Source organism: Dunckerocampus dactyliophorus, chromosome 19, assembly GCF_027744805.1.
Source record: "Dunckerocampus dactyliophorus isolate RoL2022-P2 chromosome 19, RoL_Ddac_1.1, whole genome shotgun sequence".
Lineage (NCBI taxonomy): Eukaryota > Metazoa > Chordata > Actinopteri > Syngnathiformes > Syngnathidae > Dunckerocampus > Dunckerocampus dactyliophorus.
The window spans coordinates 713,002-734,563 of NC_072837.1; the positions used below are offsets into that span (position 1 = coordinate 713,002).

The 21,562-nt window shown below is 43.5% G+C and overlaps 1 protein-coding gene across 9 annotated transcripts; it reads left to right on the forward strand.

Annotated features, from left to right (window-relative positions):
* The first annotated feature begins 117 nt into the window (after positions 1-117).
* hbs1l (HBS1-like translational GTPase) lies at positions 118-20,519 on the forward strand. Of its 9 annotated transcripts, none has more exons than XM_054762253.1 (18): positions 118-266; positions 791-856; positions 974-1,105; positions 1,177-1,428; positions 10,322-10,430; positions 11,867-12,126; positions 13,377-13,542; positions 13,613-13,730; positions 15,388-15,534; positions 15,882-15,956; positions 16,903-17,020; positions 17,227-17,295; positions 17,376-17,480; positions 17,616-17,706; positions 17,787-17,895; positions 18,857-18,957; positions 19,044-19,188; positions 19,401-20,519. In XM_054762253.1, exons 1-18 carry the CDS (start codon positions 224-226, stop codon positions 19,410-19,412), a joined length of 2,118 nt encoding a protein of 705 aa, XP_054618228.1. In that variant the 5' UTR covers positions 118-223; the 3' UTR covers positions 19,413-20,519. The 9 variants fall into 9 exon arrangements, 7 of the variants coding, with proteins under 7 accessions (XP_054618228.1, XP_054618229.1, XP_054618230.1 ...); XM_054762254.1 differs by having other exon boundaries at positions 11,870-12,126; XM_054762258.1 differs by lacking the exons at positions 118-266; positions 791-856 and having other exon boundaries at positions 1,069-1,105; positions 1,177-1,261.
* Positions 20,520-21,562: the final 1,043 nt, after the last annotated feature.

Genomic DNA, 21,562 nt, shown 5'->3' on the forward strand with positions numbered 1-21,562 from the left:
ATTACTTTATTCATCATAAATGTAGAAATGAACAGCACTGGTTTGTATTTTTGTTATGTTTTGGTTTGTGGAACGCCGTTCCGTCGCAGGGTACTGTCATGCGCATGCGCAGGAGCAAAAGCAGCAATGACTTCCGGACTCTGACACACATGTCACAAAAATAATTCGGCAACAAAACCTTAAACACAATTCGCTGAGGTGGAGAGACGACAGATGAGTCAAAATGTCTCGGCACAGAAATGTCCGAGGCTACAACTACGACGAAGGTACACAAAGCTAATAAGGCTCGTCGTTTTTTAAAAACCCAACCTCATGGCAAGGCCGCGACCCGCTAAGCTAGTTAGCAGTATAGAAGCTAATTTCCTATGTTGTTCAATGGAGCTATGGTGGCTAACCAGCTCGACCTGGCCGGCTGCTAGCTGTTTTGCTGTCGTGTCAATGACCAGTCACAACATTTTATTACATAATAGTATTTGACTTTCGACTCTGAAGTTTGAATGTGGCACAATGTTCTGAAAGCTAAATTTGGGCGATTTAAATAGTTGTTTACATCTTGTTGGCTTGCTAAATGTTGTTTTGATTCCGAAATTGTCGAATTTTCCAACACCTTTTACGAAATGTGCCACTTCACTATATTATTAATTTCGTCCTAAATCTTATAAAGATGTTTATACAGTTGTTATGGTGAATGAACTTTTGCTTTTGGGCTATTAGCTGTATTAGTCCACTTTATTTGCTTGCTTTAAGTTCATTTGGGGGCGCTTAAACACTTTATTTTGCATTCCTTTAGATTTTGAAGATGATGACATGTATGGACAGTCTGTGGAGGATGACTACTGTATATCACCAGCAACAGGTGGGTATCAGACGTTACGATGAGATGATTGCTTCAAAAAGTGATATAATTAAGCTTAAATGGCGGAGCAGCACCTAGAGATGATTCTAAATGTGCTGTTTTTTTGGGTTTGTTCAGCCAATCAGTTCATCTACTCTCGTCGTGAGAAGCAAGCGCCGAAGGAGAAGCCGCTTGAGGAGGAAGAATATGAAGAGGAGGATGTACCAATGTCCCCGACCATCAGCCACAACCTTGACCCTCTTGAGCAAGGTAACACCGTAGCACTTAGGAGCACCCTCAGATAAACTATTGACATCCAAGCTGCGTGTTCTTCCCTCCAGCCAAGCTTTACTCCTGTCTGGACCACATGAGGGCCGTGCTGGGAGATTCAATGCCGGACTCCGTTTTAAACCAAGCAGCCATAAGGTGTGGATTCAATGCACAGCGTGCGCTGGATGCTATCCTCTCTGAAGACCCTAAAACGGCCCCGGTTAGCAAAACCGCCGCCGATGTACCACCGCCTGTCCAGTGGGTTGACGAGGAGAAAGCTCCGCTTCCGCAAAGAAACAGGCAGGCGGCAGTGATTGAGAAAGGTAGTTGTAGTTGTTTTCAATTTGACCGTTGTAATAGTGTGCTCATTTCTAACTCGAGGGTTCTTACTGAAGTCCTGCCTTTTTAAGTACATCAGGTTTGTGCACATTTTGTAACCCTGCACACTATAGCAATCTATTGATCATATTTATTACGTACTGTGTAAAACTAAGACAGGAACAACATCAAATTAAAATCCCAAAATGAGTACAGACCCACTATCCACCAGTACGAGTCGGGAGTTTGTTTTTCAGAGAGAAGCTTAGAACATTGCTTTTTGTTTGATGTGTGTGGTAACAGGCTGTGTGCTAACATGAATCAACTTGAGGTTGTGCACCGCACAAATATGAACATTAGCACTCAATAACGTCATCAAACCTTACCTTTATGCATTCCCACACAGTGTCAGCATTTGGGACCAAACATGAGGTGAAAGGAAAAACAGGGTAAATACAGTGTAGTAGTCTATCCGTGCAGCATGGCCGAAAGTTAGCACACTCACACGACTATGGTGCGTTCAAGGACTGTCAAACAAATCGGGATGGGTCACCGCTCACAGTAAACAACATAAACATGCAAAAACTGTGATTTGTAACTGTACAGTATTATTTACATATTTTATTATATTTATTTATGTATTATATATATATTTTTTTCTGAATAATGGCCAATATTTCCAAAATTGCTATAAATTTACATAACATGCTATGTAGTCATTTACAAGTTAGGTTTTTAAGTATTTATTTTTTTGTTATCATTGTGCTTGAAAGTTTCCCCTGGTTGGGGACCCTTGCCATACATCACATACAGCAACGCAACATTAAGGAGTGGCACAAGAGGAGGCAAACATTAGCAACACTGGCATAGCTATGTGAGCTAACATTACAGCAGAGTCACATTTTAACAGCAACGTCTTGCTAAGTTAGCCTACTAGCTGAAGAAAACAGACAGTGATCAAATTGATAGCTCCCACGTCTAACTGACTGACAGATAGCTGGCTTTATTTTAAGATGTGTATTGAAGCTTGTGAAAGGAGCTTTTTTCTTTCATGAAGTCATGAAAACATAACCAACTTCTGGAGCGCGTGTCAAAAGTAAAGCAAACAAGTGAGGGAGGTGATCGGTTTCTCACTTTTGGTACTCATATTACTGTTGCAAAATAAGGGACCTTTTAAATTGAAAATGGTGTCATTTTCTTGCCAAATTTGAGATAACTGTTTAACAAAGTGCCTTCTTCTTTTCCCCCCTTTGCCTCCTGATTGATTGATTTATCCATCCTCCCCACAATGCTCCTCCTGCCTCGTCCTCGCCGACTGCAATTGGCTTTTGTAAGGTAAGGAGCCGACTTGTTTGTATCCGGTTCAGACACGACATCCGAGGCGCATAAACCTGACAAATACACACATGTGTTACACACGGCACCGCCTGGGATTTCTTCCCCGCATGCCGTGTTCAGCGGCGGCCAAAGTCCCAATGTTGTCGGCCTGGACCTTAGTGGTGGTGCTAGCCTGGGACGGCTCATCTCCGAGCATGAGCAGAACAATAAGTGGAAAGGGTCGGGTGATAAAGGGCAAAGTTCGGGCTCAGGACTGAATACACCTCCATCGGTCGTTTTTAATAATAACACTAATCTCTCCTTGGGCACGCTGGCACCTTTGAATATGTCATCAGCTCCCTCCTTACTTTCCGCTTCTCTCAGTAGCCTCTCAATAGCGCAATCCAGTGTAAAAACTGCAACTTCTCCTCCTGGATTCGGGTGTCTGGGGTCAGTCCTGTACGATCAACTCTCAACAACGGCTCATCACCGGGGGAGCCCATCGCTGGCAGATTTAATCCAGGAACATTCCAATGGGAGTCTATTTTTCAGGGACTCTAAAAGGATGCCTATGGTGACACCAGGACCGACGCTTTCGCTATCTGAGCTCGCCTCGCAGCACCGCCACAGAGTTCAAGGTTGTCAAACGCCAGCAAACACTTTGGACTTAAACACCAGCGGGACCGTGTCGCTATCCGAGCTAGCGCTGCAGTATCACAACAAGAGCTCGTTAGCGTCCAATCAAACGTCTTCAGAAGCAGCAGAAGGTGCTCTTAAAAGACCACCTGAGATGCTCCCCGCCTCACATTTGACCCCCCAACTCAAAGGCAAAACCTCAGCTGCCACAAGTGGGTCCCAGTACTTCCTCACCTCAGCGAAACCAGCGAGGCCTGAGGCGCTGGCTGAAAGCAGTCTCAAGGGCGGCACCCTAAGCAAGCTCCACCACAAGAACACCGCGTCAACAAAGCCACACCAGGGTATCGATTTGAGCGCTTTAATGGCTGATGATGGTGATCTCCCCTCGCCGTCCTCTCCAGGACCAGTCGGTTTGGATTTGTCTGTTTTCGCGCAGCCATCGGTGTTTGCGATCACGCTGTCCTTCCAGAGCTGCCGGCGGCATAGGAGGGCGAGGAGGCTAAAGAGGGTTAAAGGTCAGAGGACAGGAAGTGGTCGCCTGGCTTTTCTCTGCAAGCCCAAAGAGCAGCATGGCCTACTTGCACACATCGCACCCTTCACCTTTGACACTCCTTCGCCTGACGACATCGTACGAGCCAATCAGAAAAAAGCTTTCACCAGGTAGGCGGGGCTGAGCAAAAACGTCTTGAGTGGAGTAAAGACACTTTATGGACGAACAAACTTTTCAGCGTTTTACATCCTTTTATTTTGTGAAGTGAATATTGCATTTGCTTACGTTCTCTGGCAGCTAAATGAGTTGGTTTTTTTTTTACAAAATTTTATTAGAGTTGTTTTCCACATAGCCTGCAGTGTTTTAAAACAGTGTTTGCTGCTTTTTTAAAGCACGCAATCTGCTTTTGGCTTTTAAATTCACACGTTACAGGAACCCAACTAAATGATCATCTTTAAAACTGTGGCCTCCTTTCTAGTTTTGCGCTCACCACCCCCCACAAAAAGGCAAGAAATAGGTTGGTGTTGCATGCAGGTGCAGTGCCGCTATTGGATTTGGATCAGTTAACCATGGTGCCTGGGTTTGACATCATGGAGGTGGAAGATGTCTTTTTTTTTTTTTTTTAGTTGAAATGACACCTGGAGTTTTTCCCATGAACGATTGTGTCACGCACCGACACACAAACACTTTTCTACTGTGATAGTAAATACAACCTCCATTTATTTATCAAGATTGAGCAATGACTGACAGTAACCACGTTAAAGTCATCAGACGAGGTTTCGATGAACATAAGCGTCTTCAAGTGGGTGTGTCCTCAACAGCATCGCTTGATGTCAGATTTGAAATAAAGACCAATTGATGTATTGTGACTGTGCTTCTGTTTGAGCGTCTCCGCTGGTGTTGCTATCATGAAACCTTTATCTCTAGAGGCGATGTCATACGTAACATTCCATCATTCTTACCTGTTGCAAAAAGGAAGTTAACCACTGTGTAATAAACTCCCCATCTTTTCTTAAGACGCCTGGCATACTGTCACCTCATGCTGTTTTTTTCCACTATTGCTGTAATTAATGAGTCTTGTGTGGTCAAACCAAGCAAATCATTGTTTTCATCACTACACGACTAAACTGCATGCATGAAAAGAATGAATACAGTGAGTACAACGAAATATCAAATCCACACTAAGACATTCCAAAATAACCCGAAAAAACCCAAAAGGTTTGCATGTGAAATATCATTTTTGACGAGGTGCCAGTGACCCACCACAAATGATTAAGTGTATTTACTGGGGGTGTCCCGATACAGCTTTTTCACTTCTGATCTGATTCCGATATTGGAGCCTTGAATATGGACCAATACCGATCCATAGTTTTATTACTTGTTTAGTCGCGTGCAATGTTAGAAAAGGCTTGATCAAGCGATATTACTCGGGGAATAATGGTTAGCAACAGTAGTCATGAGGAAAACGGACCCATGTACTTGTTGATGCATGTGGTGTGTGGTGTTATCCACAATAGGCGTAACGTGGCAGTGCTCAATGAGGCGTTTATTCCTGACATTGCTCCCCACCGACAGGGGCTGGCTCTTTTCTGCCAATTTACAGCCAATGACTTTTTGCCGTCCCGTGGAAGTTTTTCACTCTCTACAAATGTGTCAAACAGGTGGATGTTTCAGGAAACCGCGATGTTGCAAAAATCCTTCCTCAAATACGCGATGATGTTGGTCGTATTAAACTTCCCCGGTTCTGTGCCACCACGGGAAACTTGTGCACGACAAGTTTTGCACTCGGCTGCCACGTCTTTTTCGGATTTTAACGAAAAACACAGGCACACGGCTGACATCACTCCTACTAAACATGCTGGCACTCGCTGCTGTTGTGATCACGTTGTCTCTGCATGCTGGACTGCTTGTATTGGTGTGCCAATATCGGAGATTTTAGATGCAGGCCGATATAATCCAATGCTGTTTTTTTTGTGTGTGTGTCTGAGATCGGACCGATAGCCGATATCATTATCTGATTGGGACACCCCTGGTTTTTGTGTTACATTGATGTATTGCTCATAGTGGTCTGTGCAGCCAACCCTTTCCTATGTTGCAGTCCGTACCATATGTACTTCTATGGTTCTCGGCACACTTTTCTTCTTAGCCATTCTTAGTTGCTTGTAAAAGAATGCAAAAAAAAAGCCAAAGAAAAAGGAGAACACACTTTTGGAGTGAATGCTTGGATGCTCACTGGGCAGAAGTTATATTGAGGGTTTAGGTTTTTATTTGGCCTTTGAGGCATAGGTTTTTTCAATTTTTGTCTGTTTTTGTACATAAACGATGTATGAATTATGACATTTGTAGTCATGGTTTGTGCTGTGCAGTACAAGATGTGCTCTTTTCAGTCCTTTCAACATTTGTAGTGTGAGTCAAGTGGAGGTTTTGGGTTGAATCATCTTTGAATGACGACTATGGAGTGGTTATCGCCACCTTTCAGACTGGCTCACAAAATATGGGCTGATGTTAAAGATACCTGTTGGTTGACTTCTTTTTTTTCTTGTTTTGTCGTGAGACCTGTCATAGTGTTTGAATGGATGGGGGTCAACTCTGCAGGTGCATAAAGCTGAACAGGACCCCCAAGGCCATCAAACATAGATGAGCAAGCCCGTGGAAAATGATTGATAACAGTTTACAAGACGAGTCAAACTGGTTTCACCTTTTGGAGGAGTTGGGATATAATTATTCTTATGAAGGTCTGCAGGCTTTGTCCAGCTTTTTAATTTTTTTTATTTTAGAAGACAAGTGTGTGGTTTCAAGCAGGAAGTTGCACTTCAGGGAGAAAATGTCACCACAAGCAACAATTGACTCGCTACAGCCGCCGACCCTCTCACCGTCTTGAACCATTCGCCACCTACGTTGGAAAATCTGCTCACGTCTCTCGGCGTTTACAGCTTTGTTCAGCAACGCCTTTGACAGATCACATCATTTGGGGCAAGCATAAGCTACAGCCGCATACACACTCAGCATGTTTGTGCAATATTTTGGAAATGAAAGCAAATAACAGTGCTAGTCATTGAGATGATTTGCTCCAATTGTGTGAGTGTACCTGTTGTGATGCATGAAGGCATTAAATGAAAAGCAGTGAAAGCTTATCTCGGCGTCAGACATAATGAAAATAATGCTTGCGTTCCTACACCCAATCAGTCTGCATGAATACATTCTTGTATGTGTCCTTCATCGTTTCTCTGCACTGTTTGGCAAAGTCTGAGCTCCATAGCCAAGTTTCAGCCGAATTTCACACAGTGTTGCCGGGCTGCTAGAAGCCCCGGACCCCGCCCTCTCCGTGGAATATTGCAGGCCAAGTGGCTAGTATTTCTTCATTTGACATTTTCGAGTTCCATCAATGTTTTAACTTCAATTTTAGTATAAATTGTGCTTCTTGTTGCTCCCTGGAACCCGTCCATACTTGGCTCCCCCCGTCAGGGTCAGCAAACGCTGAAAAAGGTGGCTTCTCTGCGTTTTTTTGATTTTTCCTGAACTTATTCTCCGTTATGGTGGACTATTTTAGTAATTGTGTTCCCCGAAATACTAGGGGTGTTAGAAGATTAAAATATTAAAAAGATTTCTCGTTCAGAAAAGAAATGTCTGGTGGGCACTAGGCTTGGGGGGGTAATAAATAAATAAATGACAATAAATGAAAATGAACTTGAGAATTTTGCCGGCGTCAGTATATTGCCATGTGCATGCATTTCTGTTTTACTCGTCTCTCTTCTGTGCATCGGTTTGTTCCATGGAACAACGGCATGAACAGAGTGAGCTCTTTTGTCAGTCATACAGTCTCTTTGTCTCAGTGGGTGGAGGCGGGGCCACTAGCATACACACAGAGTGCAGAAGAGTGTAACCTAGTAGAAATTAAATTAGTAGATTACAATATATTGTCTCAATTTTTTATATTGTTTTATTATACTTTCTTAAAAGTAATGTTAAAATTTCTTCTCGTTCTCGTAGACCCAATCCCGTGTGTTGACGTCACATGAAACCCAGCAATTAAAATGTCGACAAAAAAGCAGAGTTATTTAATACATAAAATCCATTTATCCTGTTGCCTTTAGCCGTATAAAGATATGCCAGAGATGAAAGTACCGCGGGATTATAATAAACTGAGTTGAAAGACCTGGAACTGGCTAGCTTTGGTTAGCTTGTGCCCTCAGGGCTGATATCAAGTAAAAGGATGATAAATAGACTTGGGTAACCCTCCCGGCCCGTGTGGCTGTCAGTCGCCACCATCAACCACGGCCAGCCTGTCTTATTTAACTTGAGCCTGCATGCTCACTTATGTGTGTTCTGACAGGAGGAGGTGTTGAAATTTGCATATCCTGGGCGGACTCCTCCTTTCCTGGGCTCAGTTAGGCCCTCAGGGGCCCAGTAGTAAGGATGACTGGCTCCCTGCAAGGATGCCCTGTGTGGAGGAATCCTGGACGGAAGGCTGATGACTGTTTACCTGCCTGTGCTCACTGTGCAAATAGATCCTGCTCCAAAGCTTCAGAACCTGATTGGAGTTTGTAGTTGAGCTTATGTCAGGGCTGCGCTCGAGGCCAACACACAAAAGAAACAGGAGTACCCTAAGAGCGCAGACCTCCACCAAGGCCAAACAATGATGCCAGATAGTGGAGTCATCCCTCCTAACTTGGGGGCTACTGTGTGTGAACTAAAAGGCTAAATGCCGTCCAAGCACACGTTTACTGCTAATTACAAGTGTAAACACAGCATCATATGTCTGTTTGCTTAAAGGGACTGTGTGCATCTTGCTCCAATTCTTTTTTTTTTTTTTAAACACCACCGCCGGCTAGCATATACATGATGCGTGTTCATATACACACACACACACACACACACACACACACACACACACACGCAGTCCCAGAGAGGTGTTGAACGATTTACATTCATGTTGTTGTTACAATAGGCTATACAGCACAAGACAAGACGATACCCGAGATTGGTTCCACAAGACGAGATTTTAACATTACGTTTAAGAAAAGTACAATGAAAAAATATCCAAAATATATGACAATATATTGCAATCTACTCATTTAATTACTACTACGTTACTCTTCTGCACTCTGTGTGTATGCTAGCGGCCCCGCCTCCACCCACCGAGACAAATGGACTGCATGGCCGACAAAAGGGCTCACTCCGTTCATGCCATGTTCTATGGAGCAAACGCGCCAAGGTGCTGAAACCAGTGCACAGAATGAACCCTCATCCTGCCTGTTTGAATGCAGGAAACAAGGAAAACGGACATGCATGCACATGGCAAACTGATCAAGTTCATTTTCATTTATTGTGTGATTAATTTATTTATCAGCATCCAAGGCCTAGAGCCCATGAGACATTTTTTTTCTGAATGTTTTAATCGTGGGAGATCTTGTGACACCCCCACAAGTCAGACATCGAGTTGAGATCGCATACTTTAATGTCATTTTATACTCTGTCTGCAACCCCCCCAGAATGGCTCCGCGAAACACTTTGGGTCCCGCCCCACTGCTGGCTGAAAGCATGTATTGAGTGTAAAGTTGCACACAGTCTTTGGTTTAACTTGAAAGCAACAAAATGACCCGAGAGGACGTGTTTAATGTTCTTTTGACTGTCAGGTACTTTCCAATACGTCTCATTTTTTTATTTCAAGTTGATTTTCAGCACACAGTGTTTGTCGTGCAATGACCCACAATCAGTCCTCACCAGAAAATGTCAACAAATTGGCCTTGTTGGCATCAGCGTTGAATCAGTCCATCAATACCAGCGCCAGACATTGAAAAGCCAGCAGTCTGCTTTGTGTGTTTCAATAACCTGAGGAGGGACACCATTCATATCATTCTGCTGAGTCACAGCTTGTCTTCTTAAGTGATGAGAGCGTATTAATGCATCATGCATCTTTTTGAACCAAACTAACTTCAACAAGGATACAGTCTGACTAAATGAGTCATTGATGCTGTTTTTCAACTCTTTCGACTAATTCTGCAAATGTAGTCATGCTGTTTGCTCACAACCAGACGGGACTCAACGGCCGCTTCGGAGATTAACCCCTTCTGAGCCAGGAAGTCACACACATGGCATAGAGCCCTGCCGTCTTAAATGAATCAGTAGCAGCTCGATATGACTCGCACACCTGACTATTCGGGACGGGGATGACAAAGCAGCTATTTCTCTCTAAGATGCTGAATATGAACACGAATCTATAGGTGTTGTGCCAGGAAGGCCGTGTGAATGAGAACTGGTCACCAGTAATCACATCCTCTGCTGGTCTGATGCAACGGCAGCACATCCTGACAGTAGACATTTACATCAACTGATTTGCATTCATCAAGTGTCACAATGAGGGGAAAACCTGCACACAAAAAAAGATGTAAGAAACCTTTTGTTGTCACATGAATGAGAGTCTACATAAAGTTTCTTTGTTGCCTCCTGTGCAGCGAAAAGCAGAGACGTGTCTCAAAATAAGATGGACTCTGAAGTCTTACCCAAAGTGGCCCGCATGACCGTTTCTGGCAAGAAGCAGACCATGGGCTTTGATGTCCCCAGGTATCTCACCCACACACACACACTTGCATGGGAAGAAGTCTCTGACATTTTAAACCCATTTTTATTTTTCCCAGGGGAAGTTGAAATAGTCTATTCCAGGGTCAAACTGCCCCCATCATAAAAGGCTTATTAACTGTACAGTCGTCCCTCATTTATCGTGGTTAATTGGTTCAGAACCGACTGCGTTAAGTGACTTTCCTCAAAGGAGGATTCAATATTAATAAACTGAATATTTTTGTAGTTGGGAGCATATAAAACCTAATTTTAACATTATTACAGACCTGCAGACATTAAATAATAGTCATGTTTACACTCATATTACTGTATTCTTTGCTTATGTAACCCGCCCTGCAATCACACTGCCTGCACCGTTTCGAACACAGGACATTCGCAATGGGAGATGAGCGCTGACCACACGGGGAAAAGCCCGAACTGTCCACCGCGTGTTCAGCGCATCTCTCAAGGCAGAGGAAGTGAGATTTACCAACGTACACTTGCACAGCCTCACAGGCTGGCATCCATTACACTTCCAACACATTGCTCGGCTACGGACAGGAACGGATCACTTTGTGAAAAGGATGTAATACACAAGGCACACCTACATGTGGCGCTGTAAACAGACACACAGACGGAACCACGTGACACACCAAACTATGGAAAAAGAAGCAACGCATGTCCTTAAGTCCGTTGTCGTCTTGTTTCCAAGGCTCATGTAGATTTAAGATGAAGTGGAATTTCTTCTACATGTCATTTCGGAAAACAAGACAACACAATCTCAGGTGAATGTCGACTGAGGTGAGTCATGTCCGATATTATGCTTGCTTGTCGTCAAAGCTCACTTCTGGTCACATGACAGTGACAGGTTGGCGTTCTCATCGTTCCTGTAAAACGGCGGGTCGGCTGTCTACACGAAAACGACGAGCTGGCCTTTTCAGATTTTTTCACTCTGGAAGCCATTTTCAAAAAATCCCATTTCAGGGCACCCAGAAGGCCGTTTCCGTGTGGATGAAAGGCGGAAACGATAAAATACCATTTTGACATGAAAACGTTTCAGTGTGGATGGCCCCTTATTCCCTTACACGTGTGAGTGTATCTCATCATATTTATTGATTATTTTAGATGAAGGTATGTTCATTATAATACCTGTGTAAAAGTGACAGGAGGGGTTTTATTTCATGTCTACGGGGAACTAACACTGTTTAGGTCAAACAGGTTTTCTATGCTTGTAACTACCAAAATATTCCATTTATTAATATTGAATCCTACTTCACAGAAATTCATTTATCGCGGCCGGGTCTGGAACTAATTAACAACTCTATTTGCAAGGTTTTTTTTTTAAAATATTGATGATGATGTAGCTTTAGCCATCATGATCTGAGCAGCCAGGACATGTTACGGCCACGTTCCATTTACAGTTCTGTGGTGTCCCTCCCCAGCAGTGGGGACAACGGAGTCGTTGTAGCAGCCAAGGCGCGGCAAGCCAACAGCCCTGAAAACGGCGCTGCGACGACACCCGCCAGTGGCGAGGGAAACTCCAGACGAACCGAGACGCCGTCCAAAGGTTCCAACGAGGACGAGGCTGGCAACCTTCCCACTCTTGGACGCTCTTCCGGAAAGACCCGGCAGACGCTCGACGTCAAGGCCGAACTGGAGAAGAGACAAGGAGGCAAACCGCTGTTAAATTTAGTAGTTATAGGTAGGATGTACTCCAAGAAGTGCTATTGTACACTTGAGCTACCTTTTACAATGTAACATTAAGAGTGGGACACAAATGTTAGCACGGCTAGCTAGGGATGTAACTCTCTGTGATGACATATGCCCCGGCGAGATACATGGGTTACCATACGATTCAAAAACAGAACAATCTGTTGCGGTGTGATTCTACTATTATATTTATTGATGGAGACATTAATCTTCATTCTAAAATAAAGAAGCCAATTCTATAAAAGTGGCATTCTTCCAGTATTTTCAAATGTGTAAAAGAGCACGTCATATTCCCAAGCATGCTGTAAGGCGGGGGTCCCCAACCACCGGGTCCTGGAAAACTTTCAGCCGCAATGATGAATGTAAATGGATATTGAATTTGGAAATAAGGGCTATTATTTTATTCATAAAATAATACACAGTTCGAAATGTCCCAGTTTTTACATCTTTGTTTGTTGCGAGCAGCGACCTGTTACTTTGTTTGACGGCCCTTTAACGCACCATCTAACGTTGTCCCACGCTGCACAGACTACTATACTGTATTTTTCCCCTTTTTTTCCCCACCTCATATTTGGTACCAAGTGCCAGGGGTGTCACAAGATTTCTCATTTAGAAAAAAAAAACTGTCTATGTGTATATATGTGACAACACATTTTAACAGCAACATTATGCTATGTTAGCGTATTCACTCAAAAAAAATGCTCAAGCTTTCAGTTCCCACCAGCGCCAGGTTTTATTTCAAGGTGTGCAGTGAAGCATGTGTTTTTCATGGGGTTTTTTGCATTTCTTAGTAGGAATGCATGTTGTACCTGATTAGTTAGTTTGTCATCATTGACAACCATGCACAGGGTTGTAGTTCCCATTCTTAAAACACATGCTAGACTCGAGTGGTAAGCACCAGTCTCATAATGTTCAAGTTTTACGTTCCTTTGTGGGACTTCCTTTTATTGTGATGTGTCGCTCCTGTTGGTTTACACCAGAAAACAGTGACTCGGTACTTTCACATTGTGTGTGTGAAACCAGCATCTATCCCTCTGTCTAGCACGCTCACCCTTGTGCAATATGTTTCCTTTTGGCCACATCTTATCTTTGCCCCCCTCTTCCTTCTACCTGCTTTATCACTCCTCTCACAGTCTTCCTCTCCTCCATCTTTCTCAGTTTCTCTTCACTGTCCTTCACCCACCCCCGAGCTCTCGCTGTGTCTGCTGTCCTTACAAGCGTCGCCCCATCCTTATCTTACAGGTCACGTGGACGCGGGGAAGAGCACGCTAATGGGCCACCTGCTGTATCTGCTGGGCAACGTCAACAAGCGCACCATGCACAAGTATGAGACGGAGTCCAAGAAGGCGGGAAAGGCGTCTTTCGCCTACGCTTGGGTTCTGGATGAAACTGGCGAGGAGAGGGACAGGTCGGACATATTGATTTCTCTACCACTAATGTTTATTGTCAGTTTACTGCAATGGAAACTCTGACTGCAGAGGTGTGACCATGGACGTCGGCATGACCAAGTTTGAGACTACCTCCAAGGTGGTGACGCTGATGGACGCACCGGGACACAAAGACTTCATCCCCAACATGATCACAGGAGCTGCCCAGGTAGCATGCGTCCCTCCTGTCCTGCACCTCAGCCCTCGGTGGGCCACACCCCGGCTCAAGTTGTGGTTTTGGGTGTTTCCGTTTTCAAAAATGGGTGTGCTTGACGGCACCTTGTGTCATTTGTCTTTTTACTATATGACTGTGTTAAGACTGGAGAGTTTGTGTCATTAACTAAAATGCAGCTGAACAATCATGATGTGGATCAGCGCTAAGGCGCACCCATCTCCTGCACCGCTGTACTGGTATTTGGTCATCAAGATTTATCAAGTAGTACATAAGATGTCAAGGAAATCTCACAATTAGTCACCAGTTGCCAAATGTGTACAGACCAAAAATGTAATGGGCTCCTTCTGCAAACTTCCATTGCATGTAATTAGTATTTGCGCATTCTCAAATTAACATGTGGTACCGCCTATAGAAAATGTTCTTGGAACGGGGAAAAATGTTCTTGGAACAGGGGAGAAAAAAAATCTTGATTCTGCACCGTTATCTGTATTTTCACCAGAAAAGTTCTTTCTTAACCCATGCCCTCCACTTCATACAATTTAGTGTCAATTTGTAACTTGTCCCTACTTGTGTCCCTCCCATTGATGGTCTGATGCCAAAATGCATCTACAGTCGTCCCTCACTCTATCGCGATTAATAATTTTAAAACAATCATAAATGATAGCTGTTTCTTGGTTGACTATGACCTATTGGTAAAATAAAATTGCTAATTTAAGCAAATTGTACATTTTTGTGGCCTAAATTAAGCATTTCCATGCATAAAAATGGCTAAATGAAGTAAAATATAAATGCAAGGCAAAGAAGCATTCTAATTGTGACTTTAGTAGTCTGCATTGGCCGCTAGGTGTCAGTCATTGTTCAGTGAGAGAAGCACCAGACGTTATCACCAGTACAGGCATTTATTGCAGGTTTAAATGACCTCATAACAGGCAAATAACTTAATAACACGGAACACCATATGGGCTGTAACCCATGACCAGCTAAACCTCAACTCTGAACCGCCGACGTCACTTCCTGTCCTCCACACTGCCCGCCACTAAGGGAACAGATTTATTGTGACACACACGAGCAGGAGTTTTATTCACGTCTTAAATGGCCTATTTACTCCTATTATGTCTACTATATTGGGTAATACGAGTGTAAAGCCATTGATGAGACAATAGCCACCACAGGAAGTATTCTGTCCAGAAACAAACAAGAAACTGCTGACATGTGAGCCTATGTTATCTTATTTATGTCCAATATGTTCTGTTTTCTCTGATTATCGCTACTATACTGGGTAATACATGTAAAGGTGACTCATATTTCATGTCTAGAGGGCTCGAATAATGTTAAAAACCCTATTTAGAAGATCGTAAACAAGTTTTCTATGCCACAATGACAAAAATATTTGATTTATTAATCTTCAGGGAAATCGGCTTATTTGGGATATACTTGGTTTTATTGTCTGTTTTTGAGATGTGGTTTATTTGTTTATAACAATAGTTGACATATACATTTGAATTGTTGTTGAAACTAATTCCCACGCTTCCCCGTGAGGTGAGATAATCAAGGAAAAACGTCCAGTGGGACGTTGTTGGTGATCTCCAACTGTAGGTGCTCATACAGATGGTGGAGGACTTACAGTATGTAACACTATGTTTCTTCTCAGGCAGATGTGGCCGTGCTGGTGGTGGACGCCAGCCGAGGGGAATTCGAGGCGGGCTTCGAGGCAGGCGGCCAGACCAGAGAGCATGCCTTGTTGGTGCGCTCGCTTGGCGTCACTCAGCTGGCGGTGGCGGTCAACAAGATGGACCAGGTCAGAACCCGCACAAAATGATGTGCTCTGCATGTAATGGATGGTGACAACCTGAATTAGATGACGGTGAAGAGAAATGAGAAGACTTGAGTGAAGCCACACCCCTTTGTGTGTTATGTGCACTTTGTCATTGTTCTGCTAGCCGGTCCGGCCGCTTGCATGTCGCTACTTGTGTGTCCCTCCCAGTGATGGTCTGATGCCAAAATGTAGTCCGAGCTCTTTAAAAAGCATTGAACTTGACCTACCTGACGCACACCTTTTATGTTTCCTTGCTTGTGTGTTTTTAATTTGTGGCAAATTGTTGGCACCACCCTTGAGTCTAAACTATGGGAACTGTCTGCCCACAGGTTAATTGGCAACAGGAACGTTTCCAGGAAGTCACCTCTAAGTTGGGACATTTTCTCAAGCAGGCAGGCTTCAAGGTTTGTGTATTTGTGGAATGTGTTTCAGGAGCACGTTTCTGAGCCTCAAAAGAAGCGTACAGTGGACACAAGCTGCTTCATCATGTTGGTCGCATCATGCAGTTGTGTGCACAGTGCCTCTTTGGCCTTTTGAGTCCAGACATGAGGTTAAAATATACTGTAGGGATGTAGATCTCTTTTTGATAGACTATTCCATGTCCATCTATATGATGCAAAAACATATTTTGTAAACACAATGATTCAATACGATTTGATATGATTCAGTGCCTACTAAACTTAAGAAGCCAAAAACGTAACACATACCATGGCAGACATCATGACTTCATGCAGTGTTAAGGTAATGTCATGTAAGCTAATGTCTCAATGTTTTGTGTCATTACTGCTGCCTAGCGACCACAATACTACATTTCACTTGTATTTCAATATGTTTGGACTAATAGTAGACAGTAGTCTACCACCAAACCACCTTAATTTATTAACGCATTCAATACTGCTGATTACTAAAGAACGGAAAAAGGTAGAAACAAACTGATACATACCTGATGGAAGACGAGAGTCTGATCTTTCTTCTGGTAGGTTCCGTGCTTATATATCCATAGAACACAATATTCTGTCTGCCTTGAAAAATCAGTCAAAATGGTCTAAAATGGCCGCTACTGAAGGGGGTGGATTTTGAAAAATGGCTGTGATTTAATGAGTTCATTAATTTCTGAAAAAACGTGATATAGCGAGGGAGCAATAATCGAATCGTGATATTGGGAGGGGCAACTGTATGGTTTTACTGTGGAGCCAGAACCTTTTTTTAAGGCCCGTTTTGGTTCTATGGCAATAATCATATAATGTATCATGTATATCCATTTTGCCATGAATGGTACCCTTTTTGGTGTATCACAATAAAAGCCCAAGACACTTATCGATTCAATAGTGGTTTGAACTTCCTTTTTAGGACTCTGATGTTTTCTACGTCCCCACCAGCGGCCTGTCAGGGGAGAACCTCACCGTCAGGTGTTCCGTTTCTGAGCTCACCTCTTGGTATTGCGGCCTCAGCTTGCTGGAGCAGATTGGTAATGCATGCTAACACCAAAGCGTTCCATTGCTGTTATGGTTGAATTACTTCCCTCAGAGAGACATGACGGTAGCCTGAAAGTGAAAGTGAAATGCAAATAAAGAAGTGTTGTCTTGCACCTGCAGGGTCACATGCTTGTGAAAATTCTGAGCAAGGATTATTTATCCAATTCCACCCCATGACTCTTTTCTCTTCTCCCTGAAGATGCCTTCAGGGCTCCTCAGCGCTCTGTGGACAAACCTTTCAGACTGTGCGTCTCTGACGTATTCAAAGGTAAAGTCACCATCTTCAGTGTGTGAATTCGTCCCCCTCCTTTCTCTTGTCTCACGTCAGCATTTGTGTTCTCCAACCAGACCAGGGCTCGGGCTTCTGCGTCACAGGCAAGATAGAGGCTGGCTATATTCAGACCGGAGACAAACTGCTGGCTGTGCCTCCCAATGAGACGTGCTTAGTCAAAGGTTTGTGTTCAGTTAGGTAGCATATAGACGTACCTGGGCGTTATCATGATGAAGGGTGGTAGCCCTTAGCCAAAGTAGGATGAACACTGCCATCTTGTGGATGTTCAGTGACTTTCATCTCTTTGCATCTTCTAGGAATCACTCTGCACGACACTCCCTTAGATTGGGCTGCAGCTGGAGATCACGTCAGCCTCACGGTCACTGGCATGGACATCATCAAGATCAAGTAAGCCTCGGCAGCTTCTTTAGCAAGATGGTGTGCATGCGCTGACATTTAGTGCTAACACCTTCCTTCCTGTCTTCCAGTGTGGGGTGTGTGTTCTGTGATCCCAAGGAGCCCATACGAGTGTGCACCCGATTCAGAGCGCGGCTGTTGCTCTTCAGTTTTGAGATTCCCATCACAAAGGGCTTCCCAGTAAGTTACCACATCGCAATAAGCCATTTTTGGGCGGTACTCAATCGATACAGTGCAGTCACTAGAAGCGGGTTATCTCCACAACAACACTTCCTTATCTTTTTCTAGTGATAAACATCCACAAGTCCTCCATTAATGTCCTTTGTTTGCTGTGAGGCTTTCCCAAAGTGGCGTAGCTGTACCTTCAATGGTACACCAATTGTCATGGGGGTATGTGAATAAAAATGGAAAACAATTAGCGCCTGACACTCACAGTTACGAGTGCGCCTGAATGCCTCACGGCTCAATGAGAACGGAGCAGAAAGGAGACAGAGCGTGAAGTTGTTCGTTTCTCTGTGTGCATCATATGAAAAATAAGTAAGTTTGATGATGATTTTGTGAATGAAGAGCGTTTTATCTCAAAGATTTCATTCATATTGGTGTTCCTGTCATTGTGAGGCCATACTGCTGCTTGTGTATTTTTGTACTTGGGATACTGCTTTATCGTGATTCTTAAACTTTCCCTTTCAATTTGGAATTAAATGAATAAGCAGACTTAAACCATACCACCTGGTTTGCATTTTTTAAGAGTTACTTGAATAAAAAGTGGTTTGATAGAGCTATCTGTAAGGGTGGAAGAGTGCTGCCGTTTTGACTCCAGAAGAGGGCGCTGTCTGAAATCAATTCCTCTATTTTCCAGCAGGACGACGCTTTAACAAAATGTGATGTTGCATAACTGCACATTTTCTGTCTACTCTGTGCCGGCAATTGTTTCTCAATGTGTAAATCTTCATTTGAAATGTGTACCAACTGAGAGGCATATTATATAGAGTTTAGATGTATGACGTATTTGTAGGGTGTTTTATAGGTACATCCATTCCCAATTTGTCACCATTCTGCCGCAGTATACCTCGGAGACACAAGCCAGATCAGTCACCCACTGCAAACTGTGCTGTGTGTATAATTGCATGTCTGTCTGCAGGTATTGTTGCATTATGGGACGGTCAGCGAGCCGGCCACCATTACAAAGCTGATAAGTGTTCTACATAAGAGCAGCGGTGAGGTCCTCAAGAAGAAACCAAAGTGAGCATGGCAGGCGTCAAAAAAGTACCCCCTCAGTTTGAATCCAAGCTTTGATCCTCCCCTAAAATAGGATTTTGTGTGTGCAGGTGTTTGTGTAAAGGTATGAACGCCATCGTGGAGATCCAGACGCAGAGGCCGATAGCGCTGGAGCTCTACAAAGACTACAAGGAGCTGGGTCGCTTGATGCTGCGCTACGTGGGCTCCACCATCGCTGCAGGCGTGGTGACAGAGGTAACGCACAGCCACCTGTGCTGCATGATATGTGTTTAGTTGCAAAGTACACTACACAGCCTACATGCAGCACGTTTTTAACAATGTGCAAGATAGCACAACTTCAGCATTTTAACGGTGCAATATTCAAACTTTTTTTTTTTAGGCAAAGAAGACTGTAGAGTTTTGTATCAGTTGTAATTTACGTATTTAATGGCTTTTCTTCTCCCAAGATCAAAGAATGAAGGCCCTGTCCATCAGCATTTGTCCTCGCAGCCAGACAAAGAGGAAGTGCATATCACTGCAAATGCGAGAGCATCCCTCCTCCATCCCTCCGGCGCTGTCGCCACCTCACCATACTGGCCCGATCAACTCTCAAACTGCGCCGTTGACCAATCACGAGGTGGCACCGAACAGGAAGACAGTGATGCTGAGCCTCCAACTCCTAACAGACATGCTTGATGTCTAACATTTAATCAGACTGGCAGTAATCCATCTCACTGAGCTCTTATTTGACTGGTGGTTTGGTTTCTAATCCTCATGGCGGGAATATTGGCATGCAGGTTGTTGAAAAAAACAGACTGGAGCGCACACAGGAGGCACATTATATTCTCCTGTACTGTACTGGTGGAGCCTCAACAGAACAAACAAACCCTCAGCTTATTATTTATATGGTTTTCAGCACAACTGGCTAACTTTTTTTTTTAATTCAGGTTGGCAAATATCTACATAATTCAGGAGAAAAAGGTTTGTTGTTGTTTTCATCACACATGCTTTGCATGTCACACAATGCCAAGACTTTTTCATGATTGAATGGAAGATTTGTGTGCCAGTTGAGAGAAGATGGAGTTACTGCTTTGTTGTGACCCAGTGTGTGACATTCATTACAGTAATGCAGAGGAAATGAAGACAAAAAGTCACTAAATTGTCTTGGTGGCAAGTCTTTTCTTTTGGTCTCCAAGCAGAGAATTCTTCCTTTTGTGGCACATCTAGCAGTGTTTCACAGATACAGCCAAGAAGAGCCGTTTGCAAGGTACGCTATTATGCAAATGTAGACGTTTTAATGATGTTCTATCAGTAACGTGTGTCAGATGAGAGAAAAGGAAAAAAAGCAGGCTTCGCCACACAGAAACTGTTAAGAAATAGTATAACACTCGTCCCTTGTTTATAACGGTTCATTGGTTTCAGTCCCAATCGTGATGAATACATTTCTGCCATACAGGATTCATTGTTAATAAATAGAACGTTTTTGTAGTTAGGGCATAGAAAACCTGTTTATGACTTTCTAAATATGGTGTTTCACATGATTAGACCCCTGTAGTCATGAAATAACACCCCTATAGTCACCTTTACGCTCCTATTCTTCATTGTTTATAACACATTGTGCTACTCTTATGCTGCAGGGACTTGAGACGGCCGCTAGCTAGTGAGCTAACCAGTTAGCCTCTAATTTATTTCTTCTAAACTTAAGAAGCCAAAAACATACCACTTCCACATGGAACGGGAGGATAACTTTTTTCCCCGCCCATTCTATGCCATGGCTGACTTGTCATGTAATGTCATGCCTCACTGTTTTGATTTGTAGGTCTAAAGCATTGCACTTGTAGCATTTCAAGCTGTTCATTGGACTTGAACCACTTGAATTTCAGTCAATAACTGGAAAAACCTTTGTGCGGTAGTGTATGTATTTACATGCATTTCCAGTTGTTTTCTGCGTGTCAAACTATAATTGTAAAACTATAAAACCATTTTTGGCTTTCTGGAACAGATGAATTGAATGTAGTACATCATTTGTCTTTGTGTCTGTGGGGATGAGGATTAACACAGGAGCAACTGAGTCAACACAGGAGTTGTCATGGCTTAGAATGAATTGGCCTTTAATGTCTTGCCAGAGAAGTCTTTTTACATTCATGAAATACTACTATGTTGTTTTAAGATAGTTAGCAGCAAATATTGGTCAAAGGTTTTCTGGCACTTCGTTTGTGCTCATGGGGAATTGAGCGGGAGCAAATAGTGTACAGGCCATGACAGGCGTGGTCTTTACATGTACTTCTCAAAAAATTAGAATACAGTCGTGCCTCGTGATACCGCGCTTTGATTGTCGCTCTATATTGTTTTTTCCGAAAATTAATGAATAAATGATTGCTTGCTAGATCTGGCGACATTCTAACCCCCTTGATCACATATTTTCTCCAAAGGCGACTGGCAACAAACCTAGCAACTTTTTCTGGCGTCGTCGGGGAGTTTTCTGGTGCTTGGGGACTCAAAAGTGAAAGCACGTATTGTTCTGCATTTTGTGTTCTCACGAAGCAACAGAGGGTGCTGTTGACATTTCCGCCCCCCCCAAAGGCAGTCATGAGCCGGCAGTGTACAGTCAGCTTCCGCGGCACACTGC